Source organism: Zophobas morio, unplaced genomic scaffold, assembly GCF_036711695.1.
Source record: "Zophobas morio isolate AGI-343-1 ecotype UQ-CSIRO unplaced genomic scaffold, CSIRO_AGI_Zmor_V1 ptg000024l, whole genome shotgun sequence".
Classification (NCBI taxonomy): domain Eukaryota; kingdom Metazoa; phylum Arthropoda; class Insecta; order Coleoptera; family Tenebrionidae; genus Zophobas; species Zophobas morio.
In genome coordinates this window covers 5520878-5546551 of record NW_026972129.1, presented here as the reverse complement: position 1 = coordinate 5546551, position 25674 = coordinate 5520878, and the positions used below count along the sequence as shown (strand labels likewise).

General features: G+C 33.7%; 1 protein-coding gene across 4 annotated transcripts in view; it reads left to right on the top strand.

The window, feature by feature from the left end:
* Positions 1-25674, top strand: part of LOC135135448 (neural cell adhesion molecule 2-like) — an 82656-nt gene that overhangs the window by 51002 nt on the left and 5980 nt on the right. For all 4 annotated transcript variants that reach the window (XM_064064505.1, XM_064064503.1, XM_064064504.1 and 1 more), the window contains exons 2-5: positions 11458-11676; positions 24674-24939; positions 24995-25208; positions 25259-25650. In XM_064064505.1, the coding sequence (XP_063920575.1) occupies positions 11458-11676; positions 24674-24939; positions 24995-25208; positions 25259-25650 (1091 nt within the window). The remainder of the gene's footprint in view (positions 1-11457; positions 11677-24673; positions 24940-24994; positions 25209-25258; positions 25651-25674) is intronic.

Genomic DNA, 25674 nt, shown 5'->3' with positions numbered 1-25674 from the left:
CATTAATTATGTGGGCTTTTAGCGGACAGTGTGTCATCTGGCCCGACGGTTGAGGTTATTGCTCAATAAGAGTCATGTTCGCTCAAAATTGGTTTGTGTCGGATCAGAATAATCTGTGGTTAGCATTATTCAGTGAATCTTTTAGTACGAGAAGTCAATATAACACTTTCTCACAGAGTAGCCGGTACAGATATGCAACCAGCCATACCAATACAACGAATAACCAACTTGATGGTTAAAGGTGTAGCATTTACTTAGGTGTTAGGTAATAGGTTACTGCTGTGTAAATTAGTTGCTGATCAGGTTTAATCTCTTGCTGCCTGTGTAAAGGATGTTTGTCTGTATATATATAACGTTATTCACAAGAAGCCCCGCGCCTAAAAAATGTAAGACGCAACCAGAAATACAATTTAAAAACAATTTTTGATGTTTCATACAATAAAAAAAGTAAAACAGTTTTTCGTGTATTCAGTACAAAGTGCGTCTTTGTTTTATAGAAAACTAGCGTCAAGTATCTACGTCCGAGTCATTTGTCTAGTATAATGAAGTTATATACAGGGTGTCTCAGAAATAAGTACATTAATTTTAATCAGTTATAGAGCTCATCGAACTCAACAACTTTTTTTAATAGAGTTTTGTCAAGAACTTTTTAATTATCAAGTTAAAAATTGTTAAACTTTTATCCCAATTAAGGTTACCCGCCCATGACTCCTCAGTCACCCATGGACACTAATAATTATAATTAATAATTTATGGTCAAAAACAGTTACTAGGATACGTATTTTCCTAACCTTGTCAACATGACAAACATTTAGAGAGAAATTGAAAATGCTGCACCCTAATGGCGTCCGGAATTTCATCGGCCCAAATGTGGGTGTTGATTACACCTTTCCTCGTGTAACCGGCTTCATCAGTTGATGATATACAAGAGAGATACAAAATTTGCTTGTTCGTTTATTTTTCTATTAACCCACTCACAAAAGTTTTGCCTACGTGGTAAGTCTGCTGGTTTCAATAACTGAACTTTCTGGTCTTGAAAAGGGTACAGTTGTTCTCTGAGTATACTCCAAATACTACTCTCCGAAACATCACACTAGACTCTTCAAAACAGCCTCTTCGATATTAGCAATTCTATTACTACGTAACTTACCCCGATCCTGAGGAGCAAGTTTAAAAGATCCGTACTCTCTAAGATGCTGCAACGTTCTTAAAAGTGCGCACATTTGGCAGACGACGATTTGGGAGGCTCTCTGAAGAAATTCTTTGGGCGCGAGCGCCGTTTCCCCGAGCTTCACCGTACGTTAAAATGATATCGGTGCATTCCAAATTTGAAAACAAAGTCATTTCAACACATTTCGTCTATAAATTAGAAATCTGTGCCAAACAAACTCTCAAGGGACAACGTTTAATAACATACACTTGACGTAAAAATGATTGTCAGTGTCAAAACCGTTGCTAGGATACCTTCCTCATTGTTGTAGTGTTGTTATTATTTAAGTTATTATTTAAGGTGAACATAGACAGCTCGTGAATATATGGGTGGGAAAATTCGAAATTCGACTTGAATTTTCGAAAAAATGCTAGATAAAAAAATTGTTCCGTTTGACGAGTTCTGTTACTGGTTAAAATTAATGTACTTATTTCTGAGACACCCTGTATGTATATTAACTTATTTCAATATTATCCGACAAATATATATTACAAACACTGTTTATTCAAACTTAACTGGAATAGATCAATTTACTTCTAAAATTCATTCAAACAAAAGTACGTAATTAATAAAATCTATTTTCAAAACACATTTTTAAGAGATCGATCTAATATCAAAGCACCACAGACAACACTGTAAAACTGTAAAAAATATGCAACCACCGATATTCTAACGGTTTACGCAACCCATGGCAGTCAAGCTTTTAAATGGCATGATTTTTTCCAACTTACTCGACAATTTTTTCACGAAACCGTTGTAAATTATACACATAAACCTTCTTCGTGAATCACTCTACAGGTACTAAATTCGTGATTGCTTCTGCAGCTTCGCCAAAAATGCCAATATTATCTTTAGAATTATCTATTTTTTGCATTTTTACTTCCCGAGCGTAAGCAAAGGAAGTATTGTAATCGAGTCCGTCGGCCGACTCTCTACTTTTACGTTTTCTCGATCTTTCATGACCCCTAGAAGACGAAGAAATAGGTCTCCCATTTCCGTCTGTCTGTCCGTCCGTCTGTCCGTCTGTCCGTCCGTCTGTCCGTCTGTCCGTCTGTCCGTCTGTCCGTCTGTCCGTCTGTCCGTCTGTTGTCCCGGATTTTTATTAGACAGATAATCTCCGAAAGTACTCGACCGATTGTTGTGAAATTTTGTACTTATATTAAGAATATCATGTAGATGGTAAAACGCTAACCAAAATTTGTCTAATCATCCCCACCACTAAAGCGATGACGTCACTTCAAAATTGTACATAGTAAATGGGTTTTCAATTGTATAAAATAACATAGTCCTACACATGTAGTTTACAACTCTGAATCGACTTTTCACCCGAAACGTCCAGATTTTTGGAAAAAAAACCAAAATTATAAAACAACATTTTGAAATTTAATTTTTAATCTGCTAACCAGAATGCTTTGAAATGTTGCAGATGTTTTAAGGCTATAAAGAGCATCATAAATCTTTAGTCAAAAAATATTTGCTTATCCCCTCCAAAAACTTGATGACGTCAGCTCAAAAGTTTGTGGAATAAATCATATCTAAAATGTACAAAATATGATGAGTCTGTACTTGTGATCTATCACTCCATTCATATTTTTTGGATTTGCATATACAGGGTGACTCAAAAAAATTAATGAATGCGTAAATATATTTTATTGATTTAATCAGGAACTACAAAACCGAATGCTCTGAAATCTTGCAGATGTTTTAAGGTCATAAAGAGCATAATAAATGTTTAGTCAAAATATATTTGCTTATGCCCTCCAAAAACTTGATGACGTCAGCTCGAAAGTTTGCCGAATAAATCATATCTAAAATGTACAAAATATGATGAGCCTGTACTTGTCATTTATCACTCCATTCATATTTTTTGGATTTGCATATACAGAGTGACTCAAAAAAATTAATGAATGCGCAAATATATTTTATTGATTTAATCAGGAACTACAAAACGGAATGCTCTGACATCTTGCAGATGTTTTAAGGTTATAAAGAGCATAATAAATGTTTAGTCAAAATATATTTGCTTATCCCCTCCAAAAACTTGATGACGTCAGCTCGAAAGTTTGCCGAATAAATCATATCTAAAATGTACAAAATATGATGAGCCTGTACTTGTCATTTATCACTCCATTCATATTTTTTGGATTTGCATATACAGAGTGACTCAAAAAAATTAATGAATGCGTAAATATATTTTATTGATTTAATCAGGAACTACAAAACCGAATTCTTTGAAATCCACTGCGAAAAAAAACATAATAGGCATGCAGTCGTCACATTTCCGACAGCGAGGGAAGTACTGTCTAAACTCTTTAGACCAATTTTTTTTTGGCGTGTTTGCGTGATGTTTACTTGGTTGGTAAGCGAAGAAAAAATCTACAGCCGCGATGGGAACCGAACCCAACGTCTCGCACTTGCCGGGCGGTTACCTTACCACTAGTCTATGCGGGCTGCTATTTTTCCTCGCTTACCAATACCAACAATACCAACTTGGTTATTGTGCCGTTACAATGCTCTCGTAGTGCTGGAGTGCGAAGGAGGTGATAGGTGCTGGCATTGCTCCGACCACTCTTACGGTCGCTGTGCTGTTCGAACGGGGATGCTGCGGACCCCAAACAAGCGAAAAAAAAATACAGCCGCAGTGGGAATCGCACCCAACGTCTCCCACTTGCCGGACAAGGCCTTATACTTTGACCAGAACTCTTGTGCGGAGTCTGCCTGAGGCATCTATTGACTTCCACTAATTTTTATGAGGGCTTAACCATCCACCGTTGTAACTTGTCTATTTACCCCGACTTCTGTCTTGAGTAATACAGGTGGCAGTAAAATTTTCATTATGGTCCATCTCGACAAACCCCCTCCCAGTCATCTCGACTGCGGCGAGTTTACAAGGGTCTTTAGTTAAGCCCTTAAATTAGTGGAAGTCAATGGACGCCTGATGCAGACTCTGCACAAGACTCTGGTCAAAGTGTAGACTGTGCAGGGTGCCTGTTTCATTTTTTTGGCCTTTTCACCCCTTCGTTTTAACGAGCCAGTCAGTGTATTAAAACAAATTAACTTTCGTTGACACAGAGAGGTTTTGTGATTTGATTACAAACGTGCAGTTGGCATTGAATTCTCACCGTGTTCGAGTAGTTTTCCCAGTACAAAAGGTGGTATAATGATTTATACCAATGTAGAATACACGGATATGGTACTTGTGTACTGTGCGGCTCTGGATAACGCCTAGGAGGCGAAACGTCTGTACAGTGATTTCAGGAAATTTCAGACTCCCCATCACAATCATGGCTATCACTGCCCAGATCGGGTACTGGAGCTGGAACACGAAATTTTTGATGTCGTTGATGAAGAGCCCAAAATCAGCATTGGTCAATTGGCATTTTGTGTGGATATTTCCATCTTTATTGTGTGTCGGACCCTTCACGAACAATGCTACCTTCAAAGCTTATGTTACCCAGTGGTTAAACGTGCATTTTGAAAGCAAGGGTTTTTTTCATGAATGAGTTAGTGCACAGGAGCGCCGTTAATTCAGTGGAAGAACCAACTGCACATCTGAATGGTGTGGCTGAAACAATTCGTCAAAATCCGGCTATGACTGAGTGGAGGTAGACTTCAATGGTCCGGCGAATTCAACCATGCATTAACAGAGAAGGACAGCATTTTGAGCAATTTTTATAAGTGAGTGGCATCTGCATATTTGTGATTTATTATTATTGTTGAAGTGAAACCATTTGTCGAGTGTTAAGTTTGCAAAAACTCTCTGTAATTCCATCCTATATTTTATGTTTTTATCGTGCCAACGCACGATGCTACAGTGATCAACATATTTATTTTGTTGTTAATAAATGACCCCTTTGGGGAATAAATTGGGTTTTCTTATATTTATTATTGCTTTTTTTTATGAATACATGTGAGCAACTACCTTATGTAAGTGTACGTTTTTGTCGAGCGCTGATGGTTTTTGTTGCATGGAAGAACGTAGGTATTACCACATAAGCGGGTGGCGATTTTCGTAGTCCATATATTTTATGTGTGTCAGGAAATCTCCAAAAAATATTTTAATGAAGACCAAAAGAGACCGGATAGTTGTCTCGATTTGCTTAACAATACGCATCAATAAAAAAGGATTTGGTCTAAAATTCTTTAGACAGAACTTCTCTCGCGCCGGAGGTACAAGTCCTACAAATACCACTTCTTTGAAAAATTATGAAATTAGATTTTGCGATGTTTGTTTTGTGGCATAAATAACACCCCCGCAGCTCCCGCGCCGTGGGGGCGTAAAATCCAAAGGGACGCCCTGGCGCAGATCTAGAATTTTAGGGACCTAATGCTGTTATTTATTTGGAGTCCAATTTTTCCTGTTATGAATTGGAGTTGATTCGAAAATTTAATTTACATGTTTTCAGGACCTTATTATACATACGATGAAAAAAAGAAAAGTCTGAGGTGTAAAAAAAACTTTTGACTTTTCGCTCGTAATACCTAATGAGTAATGAATAAGTTGTGGTGTTAATTTTAAACAAAACCGAGATACTCGTCTAATTATCTGAATACCGTAACCATTGTTGATTCCAATAGTTCCACACAAAATTAATTATGCAAATGGATTATTTAATTTCTAACAAACTATAAGATTCGCTGATAAATGCGGAAGGTACCATACACTTTGGAAATTACTGAATGAGGAACTGATACTGAATACAAAACATAGCCGTCCGGCGGCGGGAGCTCATTGTGTAGACTACAAATCATAAACTACTGGACCGGCGGGAAGTGCCTAATGTTGCATTTTGCAACATCTTGAGGTCATGTGTCAACAAACGCTCAGGCGAAGACGAAATTGTATTTTTGTATTAATCAAATTAAAGACAAATTTTCTTTTTCTTTACGTTTAGGCCAGATGGAGCTTCGGGGGCCTGATGCTCTAGCATCACAATAAGCATTCTTATAAATTCGCCTCTGGCCGGACGCCGCACGTACGGACAACGTAAAATATGTACAGCAGATAATCCACGGGAAAAATGGCCTCTCAGTAACATGCGTAACTTGAAGTATTTATGTTTATAACCTCAAAACACAGAACTAAAATTATTAATACGCCTCAATCGAACAAAATGTTCTGAATATTAGTATTACAATTCTTATTTTATCATTATTTTATTATTATAAAGACGTGCGTATTCTCACATATTCGAGAAAATGGGGTGACTCGTTATTAATTTGATCAATAAAAAATGAGAGAGTATAATGAGCGACCATTGTCAAACTGTTGGTGGGGATGATTATCCAAACTTTTGGTTAACGTTTTACATCTACATGATATTTTTAGTATATATGTTACCGGCAATTTGTATGATTCAGGTACTCCATACAAAACGTAGGCAATGTGTAGAATACCGGGGGCGTCTAGGCAATGTATGAAATATTACGCATACGATTGTCCATTACATACTTTGCCTAGGTAATGTATACAACTCCTAAGGATTGTATAGAGTACCTGGTGGACCATCGGCAATGTGTAAAAATAAAACAATTTTTATTAAAAAAGTAGGTATTTTTTTGCAGTAGAATTAAGAATTACTGCACTAAAATATATTTCTTTATTCTTCGGTTACTAGATCCTACACAAAGAAATAATATTAAACATTAAAGACATGAATACTTTTTACACGTAATAACAAACTTTTTACAATATATATAAATTATTCTATAAAAAAGGCACTTTGTACCTTTGTGTAACTATAGTAAAATCACAATTAAATCACGTTAAACTCAAAATTCTTCTAGGTAAACTAAAATAATAAAATTTTTCTCAGAAATAATCAGGTAGCTACCTACCAAGTATTAAAAACTTAGGAAACCAAATAGTTCTATAAAAATTAGAAATAGATTTACTGGCTTCTCAGAATGGAGTAAGTAAAAAATAATTATTTATTCTTACATGAAGAACAATTGTGTCGTTTTTTACACACACACTGCACATTCGGCATTGTATAGAATACCTAGGCAAAGTATAAAATGAATATTTCATACATTACCTTAACATTTTAGGCATTCTATACATTGCCTATTGTATAGAATACCTAATTATACAGATTGTCGGGCGTAACATATATACAAACAACAATCGGTCCAGTAGTTTCGGAGATTATCTAATAAAAAAATTGGTCTAAAGAGTTTAGACAGTACTTCCCTCGCTGTCGGAAACTTGACGACTGCATGCCTATTGTGTTTTTTTTTCTCATTGCATTTTTGTAGTAGGAATTAAAAAAAAAATTGTGATGACGTCATCAACATTTTTGCAAGGACACTTATATCAGTTGGGATAGATGTAGTGTAATACTAAGAATAAAATTATTCTATTCCCAAATTTTCGGGAAAATGAATTGGGTCGTTTTGAATATTGATTTCTTATAATCAATAAAATAACGAAACAATTTACTCACGTATACGGCGTCGGTGTGCAATATCTAGAGAGCGGATTTCTGTCGGGCTAGGCAAGGCCAAACTCGGTACGGCTCGTGCGGGATGCGAATTCATTGCGGTTGCGGACTGCACTTCGTTTATTTGAGATTAGAATAACACTGTTTCGTTGCACTCTGCTGTTAATTCCCGTTCTCATTTACTTAGCCGTTTGATTAATAAATCGTTAATTATATTTATGGAATTAGTACCGATTACACGTGACGTAGCCCGACAAAAATCCGCTGTCTAGTAATATGAAAGGCAACTGAAAATCGTTTATGTATAAACATTCTTAATTTAAGATGACAAGCGTAACAGCATACGTGAGAGTCAAACAGAGAAACTGTAAACAAAACGACCATCGGTTTTATTGCTTCGACTTCCGCTTATTATATAAAACATTGGGTTTTATTTTAATTCTTGACGGTGAAATTCACAATTGGTTAATTATAAACATGTCTATTTCACATTCGCGGAACCAAGTGAGCGCATAAAACAAATGCAGGTCTATAATGTTAAAGTCGATGTAAATAAGCGTGCTACCCTTATGTTTCAACCGAGTTTTTCCTTTAACAAATTTTGTGTCTACCAAATTGGGTTGGTTGGGGTGTAATACTAATAATAAGTGTTGCCTTTAATTTAATCAATAAAATAAATTGACTTCATTAATTTTTTTGAACCACCTCTTAAGAAAATCTAAAAAATATGAATGGAATGATAAATCACAAGTACAAACGCATCATATTTTTTGCATTTTAGATAGGATTTATTTAGCAAAATTTAAGGGTGACGTCATCAATTTTTTTAGGAGGGATGAACAAATACATTTTGAACAAAAGTTTACCATGCTTATAATAACTTTAAAATATTCCCAAGATTTCAAAGCATTCGGTTTTGTAATTCCTGATTAAATCGATAAAATAAATTCACGCCTTCATTAATTTTTTTGAGTCACCCTGCATATGCAAATCCAAAAATATGAATGGAATGATAAATCACAAGTACAGACTCATCATATTTTGTACATTTTAGATACGATTTATTCGGCAAACCTTTGAGCTGACGTCATCAGTTTTTTGTAGAAGATAACCAAATATATTTTGACTAAAAATTTATTATGCTCTTTATAACCTTAAAACATCTGCAAGATTTCAAAGCATTCGGTTTTGTAGTTCCTGATTAAATCAATAAAATAAATTTACGCATTCATTAATTTTTTTGAGTCACCCTGTATATGCAAATCGAAAAAATTTGAATGGAATGATAAATCACAAGAAGAGACTCACCATATTTTGTACATTTTAGATAGGATTTATTCAGCAAAATTTTGTGGTGACGTCATAAATTTTTTAGGGGGGACGACCAAATACATTTTGATCAAAAATTTACCATGCTTATGATAATTTTAAAATATCTTCAAGATTTCGAAGCATTCGGTTTTGTAGTTCCTGAGTAAATCAGTAAAATAAATTTACGCTTTCATTTATTTTCTTGAATCACCCTGTATATGCAAATCGAAAAAATTTGAATGGAATGATAAATCACAAGAAGAGACTCACCATATTTTGTACATTTTAGATAGGATTTATTCAGCAAAATTTTGTGGTGACGTCATAAATTTTTTAGGGGGGACGACCAAATACATTTTGATCAAAAATTTACCATGCTTATGATAATTTTAAAATATCTTCAAGATTTCGAAGCATTCGGTTTTGTAGTTCCTGATTAAATCAATAAAATATATTTACGCATTCATTAATTTTTTTGAGTCACTCTGTATATGCAAATCCAAAAAATATGAATGGAGTGATAAATGACAAGTACAGACTCATCATATTTTGTACATTTTAGATATGATTTATTCGGCAAACTTTCGAGCTGACGTCATCAAGTTTTTGGAGGGGATAAGCAAATATATTTTGAGTAAACATTTATTATGCTCTTTATGACCTTAAAACATCTGCAAGATTTCAGAGCATTCGGTTTTGTAGTTCCTGATTAAATCAATAAAATATATTTACGCATTCATTAATTTTTTTGAGTCACCCTGTATATGCAAATCCAAAAAATATGAATGGAGTGATAAATTACAAGTACAGACTCATCATATTTTTACAGTTTAGATAGGATTTATTCGGCAAACTTTCGAGCTGACGTCATCAATTTTTTGGAGGGGATAAGCAAATATATTTTGACTAAACATTTATTATGCTCTTTATAACCTTAAAACATCTGCAAGATTTCAAAGCATTCGGTTTTGTAGTTTCTGAGTAAATCAGTAAAATAAATTTACGCATTCATTAATTTTTTTGAGTCACCCTGTATATGCAAATCCAAAAAATATGAATGGAGTGATAGATCACAAGTACAGACTCATCATATTTTGTACATTTTAGATATGAATTATTCCACAAACTTTTGAGCTGACGTCATCAAGTTTTTGGAGGGGATAAGCAAATATTTTTTGACTAAAGATTTATGATGCTCTTTATAACCTTAAAAGATCTGCAACATTTCAAAGCATTCTGGTTAGCAGATTAAAAATTAAATTTCAAAATGTTGTTTTATAATTTTGATTTTTTTTTCCAAAAATCTGGACGTTTCGGGTGAAATGTCGATTGAGAGTTGTAAACTACATGTGTAGGACTATGTTATTTTATACAATTGAAAACCCATTTAGTATGTACAATTTTGAAGTGACGTCATCGCATTAGTGGTGGGGATGATTAGACAAATTTTGGTTAGCGTTTTACCATCTACATGATATTCTTAATATAAGTACAAAATTTCACAACAATCGGTCGAGTACTTTCGGAGATTATCTGTCTAATAAAAATCCGTGACAACAGACGGACAAACGGACAGACGGACGGACAGACGGACAGACGGACGGACAGACGGACAGACAGACGGAAATGGGAGACCTATTTCTTCGTCTTCTAGGGGTCATGAAAGATCGAGAAAACGTAAAAGTAGAGAGTCGGCCGACGGACTCGATTACAATACTTCCTTTGCTTACGCTCGGGAAGTAAAAATCGTTCAAAGTTTGGTTTGTACTTTATCATTTATGCAGTAATCCTAAGTACCTAACCTATACTTCGAATTTTACGATAGGCTGTCTGCTAGTGTGACATACAGCAGTTTTTTATTCTAACAGGTATGAACGTCGAGACAGTAAGTATGAAATAAACCATTCGTCACATGGATCGTTTTAGTATGTTTCGCTAGCTTTTGCTTGAAAAGTAAAAGATACAAAATAGTTGACAGTATTTTTGGTGGCATTTATAAATAAAACAAACCATAAATACAAAACCGTATGCTCATTAAATAACGTACCTATTAAGAAAATACGACATCTGCAAACCTTTCAAAAAGGCTATATCTACCCTTTGCGCAATTCTGGTAACACACTAATAATATATTTCGTTGTGTTACATATTATTAAAAATATGCTTATATTTGTCAACAGTCAACAACATTTTTATTACTGAGAAATTCATAATATGAGTATTAATTGTTCCTAAGTAATCCCGATTTTAGTTTCCTTTTGAAATAACTTATTTCCCTTAATCAAATAACTAAAGAAATTGTATTTAGAGAATAAACAGTATAACATAGATAAACAGTTTTGTGATGAACGCATTTTACTTCCAAAACTGATTTAGTGATTTAATTATATATCTGTTTACCTATTTACATGACAATATTTACTTGTAAATAACAATTAACATTTGATTTGTTCAATTAAATGTTGTTTGCTAGTAATGTACGCTCTTTTTCAGTTCACTGCAGTCCTTCGAAATCAAATGATTTTGAGCTGGACAGCGATTATGATATGCAAAATGACAACGATAACTATGGGGGAAATTATGAAGACACAGATGATACTGTGGAAGAAAAGAAAATGTCTGACCTTCCGTTACAAATAAATACACGTGAAGAAGAATTTATTAGAGATATTGGTGAAAAAGTTGTGTTACCTTGCGAAATTACTGGGAGCAGTAAGTATTTTTATGCACTTTTGTAGATTAAGGATGTGTGATTAACCGATTATTGATTAATGATTAGACATTGGCGTAAGATAAGGGAAGTCTACAGTATTTTTAAGCTGGAAGTCTATTTCCGAATTTTGGTCCTTACAGATGTACTCGTTACCATAGGTAATTCAGATACTGAATTTTACATTATTTATGTATCTTATGCTAGAATTTTCATTAGTAAAATGAGTGTAAAAGTATTACAGTGATTGCATAATTATTTCTCCCCTTATGCAGTTTCATTGCCATTGCTGCAGAAACAAATTTTTGTAGGTCAGAGTTAAAAAATTTATGAAGGTATGCAAGTTAGATTAGTTATGCTTCTATTTCTAGAGCGTAACGTGGAAGCGTCGTAATAAACGTATTTTTTTTAAATGAATGTTAAATTGATGTATTTTTGACACTCTTCAGTTAGTGGAATACGGAAATGGAGGTCTCCCGATTTCATTTTGTTTGTCGTCTGTCTGTCGGGGATCGAAACCCAGACTTTTCACGTACGAGTACAAAGCTCACGCTCTATTGTTGAGTTAATTCCGTTTACTTCAACGACGTTGATATTATGCATTTACAACATCTCCGCTAGTTGAAATAAGAATCGATAAAACTATACTGAAAAAATGTTTAAAATTATTAAAACAGAACTTTTACACCCCTAAAGCACAATCATTTCTGCATGCATATCAGAACGTACTCTTCAATGTTCATTTATTAAATTTTCCTGAGGGTAAATATTTCAATATATGCAGTGCAAGGTCATTATGAAATGAGGTTGCTGTGTTCTATTAGTTAATTTCAGGGAAATTAAATGGGTCAATTTCTACTTCCCGAGCGTAAGCAAAGGAAGTATTGTAATCGAGTCCGTCGGCCGACTCTCTACTTTTACGTTTTCTCGATCTTTCATGACCCCTAGAAGACGAAGAAATAGGTCTCCCATTTCCGTCTGTCTGTCCGTCTGTCCGTCCGTCTGTCCGTCTGTCCGTCCGTCTGTCCGTTTGTCCGTCTGTTGTCACGGATTTTTATTAGACAGATAATCTCCGAAAGTACTCGACCGATTGTTGTGAAATTTTGTACTTATATTAAGAATATCATGTAGATGGTAAAACGCTAACCAAAATTTGTCGAATCATCCCCACCACTAAAGCGATGACGTCACTTCAAAATTGTACATAGTAAATGGGTTTTCAATTGTATAAAATAACATAGTCCTACACATGTAGTTTACAACTCTGAATCGACTTTTCACCCGAAACGTCCAGATTTTTGGAAAAAAAATCAAAATTATAAAACAACATTTTGAAATTTAATTTTTAATCTGCTAACCAGAATGCTTTGAAATGTTGCAGATGTTTTAAGGCTATAAAGAGCATCATAAATCTTTAGTCAAAAAATATTTGCTTATCCCCTCCAAAAACTTGATGACGTCAGCTCAAAAGTTTGTGGAATAAATCATATCTAAAATGTACAAAATATGATGAGTCTGTACTTGTGAACTATCACTCCATTAATATTTTTTGGATTTGCATATACAGGGTGACTCAAAAAAATTAATGAATGCGTAAATATATTTTATTGATTTAATCAGGAACTACAAAACCGAATGCTCTGAAATCTTGCAGATGTTTTAAGGTCATAAAGAGCATAATAAATGTTTAGTCAAAATATATTTGCTTATCCCCTCCAAAAACTTGATGACGTCAGCTCGAAAGTTTGCCGAATAAATCATATCTAAAATGTACAAAATATGATGAGCCTGTACTTGTCATTTATCACTCCATTCATATTTTTTGGATTTGCATATACAGAGTGACTCAAAAAAATTAATGAATGCGTAAATTTATTTTATTGATTTAATCAGGAACTACAAAACCGAATGCTTTGAAATCTTGCAGATGTTTTAAGGTTATAAAGAGCATAATAAATTTTTAGTCAAAATATATTTGGTTATCTTCTACAAAAAACTGATGACGTCAGCTCAAAAGTTTTCCGAATAAATCGTATCTAAAATGTACAAAATATGATGAGTCTGTACTTGTGATTTATCATTCCATTCATATTTTTGGATTTGCATATGCAGGGTGACTCAAAAAAATTAATGAAGGCGTGAATTTATTTTATCGATTTAATCAGGAATTACAAAACCGAATGCTTTGAAATCTTGGGAATATTTTAAAGTTATTATAAGCATGGTAAACTTTTGTTCAAAATGTATTTGTTCATCCCTCCTAAAAAAATTGATGACGTCACCCTTAAATTTTGCTGAATAAATCCTATCTAAAATGCAAAAAATATGATGAGTTTGTATTTGTGATTTATCATTCCATTCATATTTTTTAGATTTTCTTAAGAGGTGGTTCAAAAAAATTAATGAAGTCAATTTATTTTATTGATTAAATTAAAGGCAACACTTATTATTAGTATTACACCCCAACCAACCCAATTTGGTAGACACAAAATTTGTTAAAGGAAAAACTCGGTTGAAACATAAGGGTAGCACGCTTATTTACATCGACTTTAACATTACAGACCTGCATTTGTTTTATGCGTTCACTTGATTCCGCGAATGTGAAATAGACCGGTCTAGGACAATTCGGCGCGGCCGACTTGGCGCGGCCAACTTGGCGCGGCCGACTTGGCGCGAGACATTTTGGCGCAGGGACACTTTGGCGCAGGGACACTTTGGCGCAAGCCATCTTGGCGCGAGCCACCTTGGCGCGAATGAACTTGCACCAAGAAAAATAGATATAAATATACAAAAATTGCACCCGTTGTTAGCATAACCTAATTTTTATAGTCTCCAACGCGGGGAGGGATAATGTCGACTTTTTAATGGACACACGGGCGCTTCGCGCCCTGCACCCCATTATAAACATACTCCTAAACGTGGAACTTCTTGCTCCGTGGATCATTTAGTTATTAGAATTTGTGTGAATGAAAATGTGTATTTGGTTGCCTACACTTAGCATAAATAACAGGGTGCCAACCAAAGTACGAGCAATAAATATTTTTTATATTATATACCGACGTACTCGCGCCAAGATGGCTCGCGCCAAGATGGCTCGCGCCAAGATGGCTTGCGCCAAAGTGTCCCTGCGCCAAGTTGGCTTTGCGCCAAAATGGCTCGCGCCAAGTCGGCCGCGCCAAGTTGGCCGCGCCAAGTCGGCCGCGCCAAATAGTCCCATTCCGGAAATAGACATGTTTATAATCAACCAATTGTGAATTTCACCGTCAAGAATTAAAATAAAACCCAATGTTTTATATAATAAGCGGAAGTCGAAGCAATAAAACCGACGGTCGTTTTGTTTACAGTTTCTGTGTTTGGCTCTCACGTATGCTGTTACGCCTGTCATCTTAAATTAACAATGTTTATACATACACGATTTTCAGTTGCCTCTGATACGTAGGTATACGTGAGTAATTTGTTTCGTTATTTTATTGATTATTACAAATCAATATTCAAACGACCCAATTCATTTTCCCGAAAATTTGAGAATATAATAATTTTATTCTTAGTATTACACTACATCTATCCCAACTGATATACGTGTCCTTGCAAAAATGTTGATGACGTCATCGCAATTTTTTTTTAAATTCCCACTACAAAAATGTAATGAGAAAAAAAACACAATAGGCATGCAGTCGTCAAGTTTCCGACAGCGAGGGAAGTACTGTCTAAACTCTTTAGACCAATTTTTCAGTTAACTTTTGAGAAGATTTAGTAAAGACATCTAAATCGGTTTACATATTCATGATTTTTATATACCTTCTGTAAGCCAGTGTAAAAATTAAAATCAATACTAAAGTCCTAGTAAAGCTTCAGTTCAAAACACTTTTTTCTTCAAACGTCAAAAAAAAAGATGACATTTTGTAACTCAACAAATGAACTTAAAGTTTGACATTTCAGCCGCTCCTTAACAACAATGGACGAAGACTTTCGATGCCGCTACAGGCGTCAGAAAAAGTAAAACCATAGCAACAGTATCCAAAGTATTCCAAAGCACATTGAAGTTAATCACTTTAAAATAAGCATACGCGTGACTGGAGATAATAGCATATTATTTTATAACGAGCAAAAGTAAAACATTTTGTGGTCTGTAGGTTTGACGGCCAACCGAACGGAGGCCGGTAAATACAGACAAGCCACAAAAAGGCACTTTTTTCCGAATAAAAAATACTATTTATTCTTCAAACGTCTGCAATTAAATTATAGAAGTAATTTAAAAAAATTGGTCTATAGAGTTTAGACAGTACTTCCCTCGCTGTCGGAAACTTGACGACTGCATGCCTATTGTGTTTTTTTTCTCATTACATTTTTGTAGTGGGAATTTAAAAAAAAATTGCGATGACGTCATCAACATTTTTGCAAGGACACGTATATCAGTTGGGATAGATGTAGTGTAATACTAAGAATAAAATTATTATATTCTCAAATTTTCGGGAAAATGAATTGGGTCGTTTTGAATATTGATTTGTAATAATCAATAAAATAACGAAACAATTTACTCACGTATACGTATCAGAGGCAACTGAAAATCGTGTATGTATAAACATTCTTAATTTAAGATGACAGCCGTAACAGCATACGTGAGAGTCAAACAGAGAAACTGTAAACAAAACGACCATCGGTTTTATTGCTTCGACTTCCGCTTATTATATAAAACATTGGGTTTTATTTTAATTCTTGACGGTGAAATTCACAATTGGTTGATTATAAACATGTCTATTTCACATTCGCGGAACCAAGTGAACGCATAAAACAAATGCAGGTCTGTAATGTTAAAGTCGATGTAAATAAGCGTGCTACCCTTATGTTTCAACCGAGTTTTTCCTTTAACAAATTTTGTGTCTACCTAATTGGGTTGGTTGGGGTGTAATACTAATAATAAGTGTTGCCTTTAATTTAATCAATAAAATAAATTGACTTCATTAATTTTTTTGAACCACCTCTTAAGAAAATCTAAAAAATATGAATGGAATGATAAATCACAAGTACAAACTCATCATATTTTTTGCATTTTAGATAGGATTTATTCAGCAAAATTTAAGGGTGACGTCATCAATTTTTTTAGGAGGGATGAACAAATACATTTTGAACAAAAGTTTACCATGCTTATAATAACTTTAAAATATTCCCAAGATTTCAAAGCATTCGGTTTTGTAATTCCTGATTAAATCGATAAAATAAATTCACGCCTTCATTAATTTTTTTGAGTCACCCTGCATATGCAAATCCAAAAATATGAATGGAATGATAAATCACAAGTACAGACTCATCATATTTTGTACATTTTAGATACGATTTATTCGGCAAACTTTTGAGCTGACGTCATCAGTTTTTTGTAGAAGATAACCAAGTATATTTTGACTAAAAATTTATTATGCTCTTTATAACCTTAAAACATCTGCAAGATTTCAAAGCATTCGGTTTTGTAGTTCCTGATTAAATCAATAAAATAAATTTACGCATTCATTAATTTTTTTGAGTCACCCTGTATATGCAAATCGAAAAAATTTGAATGGAATGATAAATCACAAGAAGAGACTCACCATATTTTGTACATTTTAGATAGGATTTATTCAGCAAAATTTTATGGTGACGTCATAAATTTTTTAGGGGGGACGACCAAATACGTTTTGATCAAAAATTTACCATGCTTATGATAATTTTAAAATATCTTCAAGATTTCGAAGCATTCGGTTTTGTAGTTCCTGAGTAAATCAGTAAAATAAATTTACGCTTTCATTTATTTTCTTGAATCACCCTGTATATGCAAATCCAAAAAATATGAATGGAGTGATAGATCACAAGTACAGACTGATCATATTTTGTACATTTTAGATATGATTTATTCGGCAAATTTTCGAGCTGACGTCATCAAGTTTTTGGAGGGGATAAGCAAATATATTTTGACTAAACATTTATTATGCTCTTTATAACCTTAAAACATGTGCAAGATGTCAGAGCATTCCGTTTTGTAGTTCCTGAGTAAATCAATAAAATATATTTACTCATTCATTAATTTTTTTGAGTCACTATGTATATGCAAATCCAAAAAATATGAATGGAGTGATAAATGACAAGTACAGGCTCATCATATTTTGTACATTTTAGATATGATTTATTCGGCAAACTTTCGAGCTGACGTCATCAAGTTTTTGGAGGGGATAAGCAAATATATTTTGACTAAACATTTATTATGCTCTTTATGACCTTAAAACATCTGCAAGATTTCAGAGCATTCGGTTTTGTAGTTCCTGATTAAATCAATAAAATATATTTACGCATTCATTAATTTTTTTGAGTCACCCTGTATATGCAAATCCAAAAAATATGAATGGAGTGATAGATCACAAGTACAGACTCATCATATTTTGTACATTTTAGATATGATTTATTCCACAAACTTTTGAGCTGACGTCATCAAGTTTTTGGAGGGGATAAGCAAATATTTTTTAACTAAAGATTTATGATGCTCTTTATAGCCTTAAAACATCTGCAACATTTCAAAACATTCGGGTTAGCAGATTAAAAATTAAATTTCAAAATGTTGTTTTATAATTTTGATTTTTTTTCCAAAAATCTGGACGTTTCGGGTGAAAAGTCGATTCAGAGTTGTAAACTACATGTGTAGGACTATGTTATTTTATACAATTGAAAACCCATTTACTATGTACAATTTTGAAGTGACGTCATCGCATTAGTGGTGGGGATGATTAGACAAATTTTGGTTAGCGTTTTACTATCTACATGATATTCTTAATATAAGTACAAAATTTCACAACAATCGGTCGAGTACTTTCGGAGATTATCTGTCTAATAAAAATCCGGGGGCAGACGGACAGACGGACAGACGGACGGACAGACGGACGGACAGACGGACAGACAGACGGAAATGGGAGACCTATTTCTTCGTCTTCTAGGGGTCATGAAAGATCGAGAAAACGTAAAAGTACAGAGTCGGCCGACGGACTCGATTACAATACTTCCTTTGCTTACGCTCGGGAAGTAAAAATGGAATGTTCAGTTTTTTTTTAATGAATGATTAAAGTTATATCTGGATACTGTTACTGTGGTTTCATTGTCAACAAAATTTCAAAAAACAGTTTCCGGGTAAATATCGCTTAATTTATTTATTATTTCTCATGAAAAGAGAAATATTTGCGACAGAAGTTGCAAAAGCCGCTGCAGCAGCCACAGATAATCTTGGGCCCCCAAAATCGGGAGCAGTCTACGAAGTTGCTTGTAAACAATTTTACTTCGAATGCTACGTATGTTTCTTTTAAAGTGATTAACTTGAGTGTGCTTTGGAATATTTTGGATACTGTTGCTCTGGTTTTACTTTTTCTGACGCCTGTTGCGGCAGCAAAAGTCCTTATTTACCCGCAAACTGTTTTTTGAAATTTTGTTGTTGACGATGAAACCATAGTAACAGTACTTCTATAGTTTAATTGCAGACGTTTGAAGAAAAAATAGTAAAATATACTATTTATATTCGGAGAAAAGTGACTGTTGTTTGTGTCTCGTCTCCGTTCGGTCGGCCGTCAAACCTACAGACTCACCACAAAAAATTTTACTTTCACTTATAAAATAATATATTACTTTTAATAAAGTTTTTTTTGCCATCAATCATCTTTTTGAAAAAAAATAGACAATTCCAGTTTTGTTAATGTTCGTAATTGCTATAACACTTTTAGTTGATGTATTGAACATAATGTTAAACGAATCCAATTTCATAACTATACCTCAAAAAAAAATCTATAGCAAAACTATTGGTCCAGTAGTTTCGGAGATTACGTGTGTAATACAATGAGAAAAACACAAATGACGCATGTATCTCGAAACCTATTTGTTTAATTTGCGACTTTTGCGATGTTGCCGTGACCAATGACCAATAACCTAATTTTAAATCAACATATCTTTTAGAGTAGAGGAGTTCGATGTTAGGACAAACTGTAAAATTTCACTTTATGTATTTATTTTATCGGTAGATATCAAAACTGACTAACAAAATTTTTAGATGATATAAAATTTTTTGATGTCCACTGTACTCACAGTTTCCATTTACCCGCCACATCTTTAACTGAAATAAAAAAACATATGTGTATTACCCTCAGTAGTTGTGTCAGACGACTTGCACGAACTCTGCTAACGGACTGTTAGATTTTTTTTTTTAAATAATAACCCTTTTAGTGGCAATTATCGCTTACTTAAAGGTGACAGGAACCGCATTTTAACCATCTTTGGATACTTATAATTATCATGAAGCAAGTACAACATCGAGAAAAATTTGATTGTGCAGTTCTTTTCCTTTTAATTTAATTTTGGCTACTAGGAAACTCAATTGTACGCAAGTATTGTTAGGTCTTGTACTCTCTGGTGGTAGTGATACTCTCGCGGTTTATTTGTACAGGAGCTTAATGATGTGAGTTTCAGTCTTCCTTTTACTCATTATAAAAATTACACAAACAATGAACCGCGAATATAAAAGCATTCTTCTTGGATGACAAATAAAACTTTAAATTTGAAGAATAATTTCTAACTTTTTGTACACGTTTTTGCATAACAATTTCAGAAACCGCAGTTTCGGAATATGGTTTTTGCCTGGTTTTATATAACAAAGTGTTAGTTTTATGACTTTTGCATTATGGACATACGTAAGTTTATTTTTATGTAATAAAAAATTGCTATAAACACATGAGTAATATGAACTTCCCAAGATGAAAACTGTTTGTTGTTTAGGTGGATCAACAAATAAATTTAAAAATTACTGCTTGTGTAACAAAGTATGAAACTGTTTACATGGTATTTCCTTCACATGACATATTTTTGTACACAATTGTTTTACAAACTTGCAAGTGACGTCATCAAACATTTACAATGGAAAATTTTGGGGTGACACCTTCATATTGTTGGTTGGCACGATTTGACAAAATTTCGTTGGCATTTTACTTTCAGTTCGCAAAGACAATTTAGAAAAAGTCCAGCAAAGTTTCTTAATGATATTGCAGATTTTAAATCGGGGCTGCCTTACTACACAACCAATAATTTTTCAGTAAAGTAAAAATTTTTAAATTTAATTAATTATTGTTATTATTAATGTCCGACAAATTCGTCGCAACGCCGCTTTTTGGTCAAATTTCCGCTACGTATGGCAACAGTGAATTTTCAAACAAAATTTGTTCATACCAACTGAAATAGTACTTATTGATCACGCTGTATATAATTAATACATGCTTAATTTCGACTTTTTATGTTTATACATCAAAAGGATTCGACTATTAAGCACATACAAATGCTGATTGATCAGAATAAGCCTCAGCGGCAGATAAAAAGTCTGCATTTTTGTGTTAAAAGAAAATAAAATTTGATTGATATTGTCTCCTGAAAACACAGGAGCAAAACGTTTGCAATATTATTGGGGGGGTGCATGTAGATATTTTTCGATACGCCACTAACCTGACTGATGAAACGTTGAAAAGACATGAAAGTAGCCATTCGTCGAATAGACCCGCTTAAAATGCCGGGTCTAAAGTTTTAGGCAGAATTTTTCTCGCCAGTTAGTATTTCACGGCGAGAGATTCTGTCTAAATGCAGCTTCTTAGAAAAATCATAACATTTGGTTTTGAGAAGTTCAGTTTTTACTTCCCGGGTATAAGCTAAAGAAACATTGTAAGAGGGTCCATCTGGCGCATGGCTGGTTTCGTCGTTTCACCACCGAGTGTGAAAAATCTGTCTGACAAAATTTTTGTGATCATCCGCACCAACAATTTGATGACGTGAACTCAAAAGTTTGCTTAGTAAATGCTATTTTAACTGTATAAAATAACACATTCCTGTTTATTAATTCTGGCGAACGGGTACTTTAATATTTTCTCGATGTTTCGTGGCCCCTTTCCGTCGATCTGTCGTATGTGTCGATTTTTATTAGACAAATAATCTCCGAAACTACTGTTTCCACAATTTGCTGATATTTCTTTTTAGGAAATGTCATTTAAATTTTATAAAATAACGGATCTACTCCTGTCTTTGTGTTTTATGTATCCGCATTAAGTTGTTACTCGAGGCATAAAAATTTTGGCAAAAAATTCAGACTATATTATCACAACGCCGGTATGCGCGTCGATGTCATGGCATAAGGAATAGAAGTGCCAACCTCGAGAGCCGGAATGCGAAAACTGTCGCGCATTCGATTCCGACTCCGACCTTTCTCTTTACTTCCCAAGCAAAAGCTAAGGAAGTATTGTAATTGGATCTACTCGACAAATGGCTGCTCACATGTTTTCTCGAAGTTTCAAGATCTCTAGAGTACGAAAAAGGTCTCCCGTTTCCATCAGCCTGCCTGTCTGGCTTCTGTTCGGATTTTCTTAACACGGAGTTATCATAAAAAAATCGTAAAATTTAATTTTATAAACTTTCGAAGAATCCGTATTTGTTCACCGGTACTTCAGGGGCGAAGGAAACTCTGTCGAAATAAATAACTGGCGACTAATTTTTTTTTTATTTCTTACACTTGCTTTTGTCTATATTCGTTTTTATATATAGAGGTTATCACAAATAAAATGTTGCAAAATCAAATTAATTGTATAATTTTTCAAAGAAGCGGGACGTGTTGGACAGTACTCCTTACGGATTTTTTCAGATTGATGCAGATATGAATCCAGGTAATTTAGAGAAAAGTTGGTCTTTATTAGGGCGAATACACATAGGACAGAATTGTTCATCGTTGCAAAATTATTTAAAAAATAAACCGTTTATTTATCTGTATTTTTTAATGTACGTTGTTTTAATTTTTGAAAAAACAAATATGTTCGATATATTTTTTATACATTAGTTGTTGCATGATTGATGCAAATCAGCATGGATTCGTAAATGGTAAATGCACTCTAACCAAGCTTGCAATTAATCGTAATATGTGAAGTGATAGATAAACACAGACAAGTAGGCTGCGTTTACACGGATGTTTCAAAGATTTTCGATTGTCTAAAATTCCAAATCATGATCTCCTTACAAAACTGGACGTTGACAAATGGAGAAAAAATAATTGCTCACCACTAAATTATTGCAAATATGTTATGACTTAAGCAGAGGGCTAAATACGTGTCGTTTTGATTATTCTGTCATCTGTCATATAATAACACTAAAAAAGTTACAATTTTCTAAGAGATCTGTGGATCATATTTGATCCACAACTAAGTTTTACGTAACATATTGATAATATTACATCTTGTGGTAATAAGCCTCTGGGTTTATAATACAAAACTCGAAAGAATTTTGTACAAGGTTGTTCCTTCCCCATTAAATTCTAAATGTTTTCGTGAATCAGTCAAAAGTGTGACTGTTGGAAAGTAATTTTTTTTTCGTTATATTGCCAAATTAGTCGTTGCAGCTCTTTTCCAAATACATAATTTAGTGACGATAATTTTCTCTGCAGTTGTGCGCCTGACCTACACAAATTTTTTAATTAACAAATATTTAAAAACTTTATAAGTATCTTTTTTCATTTGCAGATAGCACTTTTTTATTGAAATTTTTTGTTGTAACAAAATAATTTTCGGTATTTTAAATTTTAATGAGAAATCAGAAATGTTGCAACTTGATAATATGATTTGTAAATAACAACAAATGTGGCAAATCAGCTTCAAGTGAACGTCAGTCTCACGCACTGACAGACAAACCGTTTTGTCAATGAATGAGTTTATCCAACGTGAAGAAAAAAATCATAGATCACTTCTGTCTAAAAACATTCTGAACGGTTTGTAGTTGTGTAGTCGATCATTGTTAAGTCGTAATTTTAGTTCGGCATGTTGGTGTCAGCATTGTTGTCGAAACAGGTTAATACTCATTAAGTTTTACGTTTTTGGAGTGTTTTCATTTCTATGACTCCGAATAAGAAAGATTCGTTTTATGATATATGTTTGCTAGACTAATTTACACCATGATGTTTTAGATTGCCAATATTCGATCTACGGCAGTTAAAATTAATGCAAATAAACACTTAAGTAGTGTTTAATTAACGATAATGTTTTTGGGTGTTTCAGAAAGTAGAAATTCTGAAACCGTACCTTCTAAAGCTGTTTTTAACCACAACTTGCGTGGAACATTTGTCTTTATCACATAAATGTAGTAGGTTGATGCCTAATTTTAGGAAATACATTTTCTGCAAAGCCCAGTAAAATGTTCAGCATTATGTTCTTTCGTATTTCCTGTAAAAAATCTAACAAATGTTTCATGTTCTTTATTCACTAGCATAGTAGAACCTAACTCGCTAACCAATAACTTTGTCAGTTTCGCTGTATGGCAGGATTCAATGGCTCAGAGAATTCGCGTCAGGTGGAAATATTAGTTTCATTAGATTAGATATTTTTATCAATTGTTATTTACTTTGTCGTCACCTTATTGAAATCTCAGGGAAATATTTATCTCTTTCTTCTTGTGTTTGTATCTTAAATTTTTTATAACTCTTGTCTTATCTTCTTTAAAGCAATTAATCTAACACCGTCTACTGCTTTTCAAATTTCTGTTTGCAATTTATGTAGGTAGTCTTTACATTAACTACTCAGTCAAGTTCTAATAGGCATAAACTTCATAATAAATGAATGATTTATTAATAAAAAATATTGAAAATTCGAATACGGCCGACAGTTCCGATTTGATTTGATTTTTTTCTCGCTTGACGATGATAAAATTCCCAAGGTTAAACGAATTTATGCAAAATTACTAGGTATAAATCTTTTTTTATAAAAAAAGTACCTCGGACATCACCAGTTATTTTGTCCCAATTTTAAATTTCGGTATGCCATTTTATGTTCTTTTTTTTATCCAACTAATCAGTTTGTATTGTCCTCAAATGTGCAGTACATGACAGAAAGACTTCCACAAAAAAGGTTGCACATTTTATAGCATTTAGAGATTTTAAGAATGAGAAAATCTTAAAGTACTAATTAACCCATTAACAATTTTCAGATTATGTGCAGATTTGGAGGAAGAAGAACTCAAAAAGTAAGGATATTGTTCTTTTCCAAGCGGGAATTAAAATGGCTGCTACACCAAATATGAAACTATTAACAAATGGATCACTTGAAATTTCAAATTTACATGCACAAGACACAGGCGAATACGAATGTAACGCAATGGATACGAAGCAAAATAGTCCAAAAATTCGACACAAAGTTATATTGAACGTACCTCCCCAAATTGAGCTTCTAGTAGCTAAGGACAATGTTACAATTGTACGTATATATTTAATTTTAGTGTATTTTGGGAAAATAATTTTTCATATTCCAGTTAAAAAATGGGGACATATTGATTCTAACTTGTAGAGCAAGTGGTTTTCCGAAGCCAGTTATTTCCTGGCATAAAGGCTCTTCGAGATTTGATATTCAGGGTGACGTTTTAGAAATTCCAAATGTTAAACATCATAATGCTGGTACGTACAAGTGTCTAGCGGACAATAAAATTGGAGAACCAGCTTTTAGCTTCATAAATATTAAAGTAGAATGTAAGTATAAAGTTTGTGATAAACATTCCATAAAAGATGTCATATTATAGTTAAGCCATCGCTAACTATCGAAAAAATGATAGTAAGTTCTGAAAATAACTCTGAAACTGAATTAGAGTGTCAAGTTCATTCAGAACCACGAGCTCAAGTGGTTTGGAAAAAAGATGGTATAAATATTGTGAATACCGAACGTATTCAGTTAAAAACGAAAGGAATCCAGCATAATTTAATATTGAAAAATATTCAAGATTCAGATTTTGGTGTTTACGTTTGTTCAGCAACAAATTCTCTCGGAACTTCCGAAAAGAGTATTAGTTTAGTGTCGACTCCAGCTATATATCGATTTGTCGTGTCTCAAACCGACGGTAAACCTGTGTTAACATGGGAAGTGCAATCTAAATCAAATCTTTCATCGCATGAGTTGGTATATAGAAGACAAGGGGTAAATAAGAATAATTGCGTTTCA